Genomic DNA, 7,516 nt, shown 5'->3' with positions numbered 1-7,516 from the left:
TACTTCCTGCTGAAGGTGCACCAAGAAGTTTATCCCAGCAAACTGACATTCCTACTGGCTCCGTAGTCCTAAATAACAAGGGTAGCACTGAAGTGCCCTTAAACATCATAACACCAGCCACGTCGTTGCCAATTAGAGGAGAAGATGCTGGGGAAAGAAAAGAGGATGTCGAGGAAATGGTTGGAGACAGATGGGAAGAGGAAATGGCAGGTGCTTTGTTTGGTAGTCCTCTCCTGGCACTCTCGGAGTCCTCTTGCAGCCCCAACTCCAGTTTGAGCAGCACAGACGGTGGTGCTGAAGCTTCTGTGAGGGTGGAGATGGATATTGTAGAGTGTCCTTCTGTCCAATCTGCCTCTGGCAAACAGGAAACCCCAGGAGTGTGCAAACACAGCACTGGTGATGGGAAGGACCAACAGTCCAGTGGGGAAGAGAAACAGAGCCGTGGGAACAAGGAGGGACGGGGCGAAGAGAGGGAAAATGGGGGAAATGGAGAACATGATGAAGATGAAGGTGAGAAGAACGGTGATGGAGAAGGTGGCAGGAAAACAGATGGGGATGGAAGTGGCGACAAAGATAGGGAAGAGAAGGATGGAGATGGAGAGAGGGATGAAGAAGAGGAGGATTTCGATGACCTCACACAGGATGAGGATGAAGAGGAAGTGATGTCATCAGCATCAGAGGAATCTGTGTTGTCCGTTCCAGAGCTTCAGGTTTGTCTAAATAAATTAAAACTAAAATCCTAAAAATTAAAATCAGTCATTTTAAATGCTACAAGTGTATTTAGGCATCACAACATTAGAATGTGCAGAATGAAAATACATATTCATTTTGAGATTTGCAAGATCACATTTAAATGTGTTATTACATATTTAGTGTTTTTAAAGATTAGGTGAGCGTTAGATGACTGCAGAGATAGAAATCTAAAAATAGATTAAATGAGCATGCACAATTAAATATACAATATATAACATATACCAATAAATCAATATATAACCAATTTGGTACTGATATATAATGCATTCCTAAATGTGATGTGAAGTATTATGCTTAAATGCTTGAAATAAGTTCAGTAGACAGATATAAATTGAGTCATTGTAATCCATTTCTTTCTACAGTTTTATTAATTTGTTTCCTCTGTGTTCCCTTCGGTAGGAGACAATGGAGAAGTTGACCTGGTTGGCATCAGAGAAGAGGTTGTGCAGAGAAGGAGACTCTGAGGAGGACAATTCGCCCACGTCCCCAACTTCCCCCACCTCCCCAAACTCCCAAAACTCCGCTGCGTCCCAGAATTCGCAGGAGGAGAACTCCGAGGATGAGGATGATGGTGCGATGAAGGGTGATGAGATGGACGCAGGGGAGGGAGAAGGTGGAAAGCTTCCGGAGGGAGAAGCGCTGCCCGATGACGACCCTCCACAGATCAGCGGGAGAGGAGGGGGGCGTGGAAGAGGTCAGCACAACTTTTAACATCTGATTGTGTTGTTTTCAGTGATGTCAAGTTGAATTCAGCTGTGGTTGGTTAATTTTTCAATATGAAATGTTCAGTTGATTCAGTTTATTGACTCTTACAGGCCGTGGTCGCCCACCACCTCGTAGTCTGAAGCGTGGTCGACGTCAGGAACGAGGAAGTAAAGATGCCTCAAAGCTGCTCCTGTTGTACGATGACCACATCTTGGACAACGATCCAATGAGAGAGAGCAAAGATATGGCTTTTGCTCAGGCTTATCTCAACAGGGTCAGACCACTTGACTCACTAGCATCTCCTTTACATCGATTAGAGAAACACTAATTGTCCCTCTCTCTCATCTTCCTTCCCTTTCTTTTGCTGTTGTAGGTGCGTGAGGCCTTGCAAGACATTCCTGGTAAGGTGGAGGAGTTTTTAGGGCTACTTTATGAGTTTGACCAGGCAGGGGACAGTCGCAGTGTTGTAGAGCTGTTCTCCCAGCTGAAACTTCTGCTCAAAGACTGGCCTGAGCTCCTCAAGGACTTCGCTGCTTTCCTTTTACCTGAGCAAGCTCTAGAGTGTGGACTGGTAATTGCAATCATTTTATAGACAGAAAAGAGAACAGTGGAAATAACAGTCATTTGATCAATGTTATCGCTAAAAAAAGAAAACAAAACTGTATCTAATATATTCTGTCCCATCCCCAGTTTGAGGAGCAGCAAGCCTTTGAGAGGAGTCGTCGGTTCCTGCGTCAGTTGGAGATCAGTTTTGGGGAGAATCCATTTCATTACCAGAAGATAGTGAGAGCGCTGCAGAGTGGAAGTCCTCTCAGTCCTGCTGGGATTGAAGAGGTATAGATAGATGGATTCATGAATAAAATGAAAGGTTTTCTGCAGTGTCCTATAGAAATACACAACCAATGTACATGAATGTAGCATTAAATGATATTACTGAATCACTCGTTTGTCTGTAGTTTCACAGCAAGTACCTAATAAAACAGTTTCTTTTCCTAAATCCTGTTATTTCTGCTTTTGTAACTCAGCTCAAAGCACAGATGGCCACCCTTCTTAAAGGCCACACACACCTACAGGGAGAATTTTGGATGTTTTTTGATGAGATGCGCCCACCCCCAGCACGTCCTGGCCAGTTTGAAGAGGCGGTTTGGCCAGAGGACGTGGGCACTGGGACAGATGGAGAAGCAGGGATGAGTTTGGCCTCTAGAGGTGGTGTATGGGGAGGATTTGAGGAAGTCACTCTGCCTGATCTAGAGGAAGATGAAGAGTCTCACAAGATTCGACAGATCAGCAGCAGAAGCAGGAGGAGGAAAGAAATGCACACACATGGCAACTACAAGGTGTCTTCATTTTGTTCATCCCAGTGAATTTGTTTTCCCCATTTTTGTTTAGTTGTTAATCTCATGCTTTTTTTTCAGGAATGTGATTGGCCTGAAAAAGATTGCTCATGTCCCTGTCATGACTCCAGCCATGATGCCAAACATCGCAGGCATAAGAGGAAGGGATGTTTGCGTTGTAATAGCAACAAGGTGCTCGCTGTGCTTGTTTTGTGGTTTGACATGACAAAGCCTTGAAATATATGAAATTGCCACAGTTATTATTAGATGTTTTGATGGAGACCATGTTTCCTCATATTGTGTTTTTCACATTGAGGAGGACTCTGATTTTTTTTTTTTTGGTGATCAGGCCACTAATGGCTCTAAGGTACTGAAGAGTCGCGATTCTGCGTTTCCGTCTGCTGATGCACAATCTGAAAGAGGGGAAGAAAAGGAAGAAGAAAGAGGACAAGGGGAGGATGGAGAGGCAGAGAAAGAGGTTAAAGATGAGACTGGCAGTGGAGCAAACAGTCCACATGATGGTAAAGCCTAATTTCTTTAATTTCTTATTTTTAGTTACTTTTAGTTAGGATTTTAATAATTGAAATCAGCATCTACAGGCATTCTTACAGAGACCTAAAGTTATTTTTGAAAAATGTTTTTAATCTTTCTTTGTACTTCATTTTTAAGAACAATTTACATTACTGTTCAAAGGTTTGGGGTCAGCTATATATATTCTTTTTTTTTCTAAGAAATGAATGCTTTTATTCAGCAAAGATGGGTTAAATTGATCAAAAGTGACAGGAAAGACTTATAATCTTACAAAAGATTACCATTTCAAATAAATGCTGTTTTTTTTCTATTTATTAAAGAATCCTGAAAAAAAAAATATCAAGGTTTTCACAAACAAAAGCAGCCCAACTGTTTTCAACATTGATAATAATAAAAAATATTTATTGAGCACCAAATCAGCATATTAGAATGATTTCTGAAGGATCATGTGACACTGAAGACTGGAGCAATGGCTGCTGAAAATTCAGCGTTGCCATCACAGAAATAAATCTAAATGTTAAAATATATTTAAAATAAAAAAACAGTACCATTTAAAATGGTAATAATGTCACAATATTGTTTTTACTGTTAAAAAATTCCTACCATCCCCAAAACTTTTGAATAGTAGTGTACATTACTGAACAAATACTTAATTTGCTAATATTTACGTTAATATGTAGTATACTGTTTTATGTATTATATATAGTATAATATATATTTGTTTTAAAATGTAGGAGTGTTCATTATAATATCTACAGTGTACTGACAGTTTACTGGAAACTCCAAACGTTGAAAAAAAATTCTTTACCTGATCTGCAGAAGGTGATGGGCCTGTATGGGAGGGAGAAGAGAGACCCCCTTCCCCCGTCCTAGAGGAGCAGAAAATACAGAACAAAGAAGATGACAAGAAAAACAAAGAGGAGATGCATCATACAACTGAACAAAAGCACAGTAGGGATGAAGACGATTCAGGTGAATCAGGAGAGAGAGATGCCACTCAGCAGAGCACACTGAGCCCAGTCTTAGACACACCTGTGTGTGCCAAAAACATCTCCCTCACTCCCAGTGGAGAGAGGGTCATTCTCTGGACTAGGTGAGCACAGCCACAGATCATGATGTGTTTTTGAGCATCTGATGGTGCTTGTGTTTTTACATGGCCCTCTTTTATCATCTGGTTCATAGGGAGGCAGATCGAGTGATTCTTACTGCCTGTCAGCAGCAAGGAGCTAATCAAAGCACCTTTCAGGCTGTGTCAGAGCAACTCGGAAACAAAACAGCCAGTGAGGTACCAGAATTATAAAGTTACAGATCTTTTTTGCTTTATAGCATTCTTTTCTTTGCCTTTTTTAACATCAGTGTCTCTGCAGGTTTCAAGGAGATTTCGGGACCTGATGCGTCTGTTCCATACGTCAGCATGTCAGGCCAGCTCAGAGGACGAGGCTGCTGAGCAGCAGTCTGCCACTGATGAGGAACAGGACTGAGCCCTGCAGTCATAAAAGGATCAGATGTTTCTCCATCCATATGAACTGTTGACTTTGTGCATTAAAACACAGATGCAGTTCTTCTAGTTGGAGACTAGTCATGCACATAAACCCCATGTCTTGCACTAACACCTGCCAAAGACGTATTTTAAGTATGGTGACAAAGGGTCAGAAGGTCTCTCTGTAACATATGAAGTATAAATCAACTAAATATGAAGGTGTTATCAAACACATGCTAAACACTGAAATCCAACATACACAAAAGTTATTACTGAAGAATTGTAGCACAAAAATGGCTCAGGACAGGGCCTGATTATTATATTACTGTTGGTGGGCAAATTTCATAGCCCTTTGACCACAAAATAAGTATTTGATTAGTCAAAAGATGCAGAAAAAAAATTCATTGTAAAGCACTAACCAGCAGATTCACACCAACATCATTTCTAACAGATTGATTGTATATTCTGTGAAAATATGAACAGGGGGGGTGAGGGGTGTACAGTATTTTTATATCAGGGTGATTTTGTTTTTATTTTGCTTCAGATGTTTTGTGAATGATGCACAAATTGTTGGAAATCTGGAGAGACAATTAATAAAAATATTATTTATACTTAGTTTTGTGTGAGACTGAATATAAAAAAATGTGGCTGTGTGTGTGTGTGTATATTACACAGTATACTTGTTCACTGATTTTTTTTTTTTTATTAAAAAACAAATCTATTATGGGTCTATTATGCTTCAATCTATTGCGTCTGATTATCTGTTTGTATAATTATTTACTATTTCACGTGAATGGGTACTATTATTTTTTTATAAATGTATAAGATAATTAAAGCAAAAAAAAAAAGCGCGTTTCGTTATTTAAGAGCGCTGAACCTTTTCGCTTTCCGTAGTTGCGTATCTTTCCGGTGTCATGTCTACTCCATTGCGGAACGCGTGGTAGCGATTATTGCCCATTTTCCTCTTTTATAGCAGTACGAGCCTAAATTTATTTATAATGTGTTATCGGATTTACAGTTCTTTGACAGATTAAGAATTTATTTAGTATTAACAGATATTTTAAACAGCTATATGTGCAGTAACCTGATCCGTGTTTTACTAACCGCTTCCCATGTGCAGATTCTGAGAAGTTATTGTGGAAATGGCAGAAATGGTCCAAGAAAAGAGTACAGGACTAAAATTCGCAGAGGAGCAGCTTCTGAGACACGGGTGGGAAAAGGGTAAATCAGAACAGATAATATGACCCGTGCAGGCTGTTTTATACATCTGAAACCCTGTGTGTGTTACTATATTTATTAACTTTCATATAGATATAAATAATTTTCTTGCATAATCGTTGGCATATCCATGTAAACTATTGACTGACACATGCCAAGTCTGTTTGGTGATGGCTAATATTTAGACTTGTATTGTAGGTAAAGGTCTGGGCAGATCAGAGAACGGCATCTCAGAAGCTATTAAAGTCAAAATTAAATGTGATAAAAGAGGGGTGAGTGAGAGAACATCTTTTTGTCTTTTGATAATTTCTCTGAATACAGCATGTGGGTAGTTGACAACATGGACATGAAGGTTGTTTATAAGCATTTATTGTTATGCATAATGGACAGTTATGGTGCTCTAACTGGTTCAGTTCACCCTGTAGCTTTTACATTTTACAGTCTCTTAATGTCAGATCATAAAACCTGTATGTATAATAATTACACATGAATTTGAAATGGTGGCAAAAAGGAAAATATAGGTAAAGGTAAAGCATAGCGTATCTCTGTGTAGGTCAATTATTTTTACATATCTAGCTTTTGAGATATTAAGTTACCAGTTGTTATAGCCCTTTTATGCACATTATGTTTGTATTTATTATGTGCTGTTTGTATTCAGATGGGCCATAAGGAAGGTGAGCAGTTCACTTTCCACTGGTGGGACCATGTTTTTAACAGAGCCTCATCCAGTCTGGTTGTGGAAACAGGGCAGGTAAGTAATATAAAGAGGATTTAAGTACATTTTAGAAATCATCTCTTTACAGTAGGTGTTTTTGTTTTGGTAAATATTATGTATCACATTTTGCGACTCTATTTATCTCAGTTCAGTTTTATTCATATTCTTTTATCCAAAGCCACTTACAAACAAAGAACATAACTAGCAATTTGTCACAGAGCCAACAATATTCACAAGGTTATTAGAAATCTAGATTAGGAAATGCAGGGGTGAAATGCAGAAAAGAAGATTTTTTTTTTCATAGCTTGTCTGTGATTTGACGAAAATCTGGCAAGTAAATACAAAAATTATAAGTTGTCAAAAAAAAAAAATCATTTCTAGCAAACTGGGTTTTGTGTGAATGAGGGCATATTTGTTTTGTTGACTCATCTGATGCTGTCATTGTGGTTTAGAATGGTGTGGTGGTGAAGTCAGATGACAGCAATGATGGATTGATCTCCAACAAGAAGCCACGCAAGGCTCAGCAAGCCAAGTCCATGCTCTATGGATGTTTTGTCAAGGTACAAATAATCAGTGAAATAAAAAATCCGCAGTGATTCAGTATTTGGATTGTGCAGTTGTTGTAATGTCGTGTTTCTCCATTCTTAGTCAGCTACGCTGCTGTCAGGTGAGGAGCAGCCAGAAAAGACCTCTGATTCAGATGACAGCAGCAGCACTTCTGAAGATGAGGACCAGAAACTGGACCTTTCCAGCACTACCAAGTATGAGCAGCCAATATTA

At 39.4% G+C, this 7,516-nt stretch overlaps 2 protein-coding genes across 3 annotated transcripts in view; both read left to right on the top strand.

The window, feature by feature from the left end:
• Positions 1–5,446, top strand: part of LOC107668496 (GON-4-like protein) — a 14,816-nt gene extending 9,370 nt beyond the window's left edge. The window contains 11 exon segments of the mRNA XM_016460382.1: positions 1–710; positions 1,153–1,447; positions 1,569–1,732; positions 1,832–2,029; positions 2,149–2,292; positions 2,484–2,795; positions 2,874–2,984; positions 3,142–3,313; positions 4,143–4,416; positions 4,506–4,608; positions 4,691–5,446. The exon segment at positions 1–710 is cut by the window's left edge and continues 11 nt beyond it. Of these exon segments, the coding sequence (XP_016315868.1) occupies positions 1–710; positions 1,153–1,447; positions 1,569–1,732; positions 1,832–2,029; positions 2,149–2,292; positions 2,484–2,795; positions 2,874–2,984; positions 3,142–3,313; positions 4,143–4,416; positions 4,506–4,608; positions 4,691–4,804 (2,597 nt within the window). The 3' untranslated portion in view covers positions 4,805–5,446.
• A 252-nt stretch (positions 5,447–5,698) lies between these two features.
• Positions 5,699–7,516, top strand: part of LOC107668491 (G patch domain-containing protein 4-like) — a 2,084-nt gene continuing 266 nt past the window's right edge. Inside the window, exons 1-6 of one of the 2 annotated variants that reach the window (XM_016460378.1) lie at positions 5,699–5,778; positions 5,924–6,024; positions 6,220–6,293; positions 6,680–6,772; positions 7,189–7,296; positions 7,385–7,497. In XM_016460378.1, coding sequence (XP_016315864.1) covers positions 5,946–6,024; positions 6,220–6,293; positions 6,680–6,772; positions 7,189–7,296; positions 7,385–7,497 — 467 coding nt within the window. In that variant the 5' untranslated portion in view covers positions 5,699–5,778; positions 5,924–5,945. Of the gene's footprint in view, positions 5,779–5,923; positions 6,081–6,219; positions 6,294–6,679; positions 6,773–7,188; positions 7,297–7,384; positions 7,498–7,516 lie in introns of those variants that run through there. The other variant, XM_016460379.1, reaches the window with a different exon arrangement.

This window comes from Sinocyclocheilus anshuiensis, unplaced genomic scaffold (assembly GCF_001515605.1).
Source record: "Sinocyclocheilus anshuiensis isolate Anshui unplaced genomic scaffold, SAMN03320099.WGS_v1.1 scaffold1955, whole genome shotgun sequence".
Taxonomy (NCBI): domain Eukaryota; kingdom Metazoa; phylum Chordata; class Actinopteri; order Cypriniformes; family Cyprinidae; genus Sinocyclocheilus; species Sinocyclocheilus anshuiensis.
The sequence above is the reverse complement of the archived record's forward strand: the minus strand, read 5'-3'. Positions and strand labels throughout refer to the sequence as shown.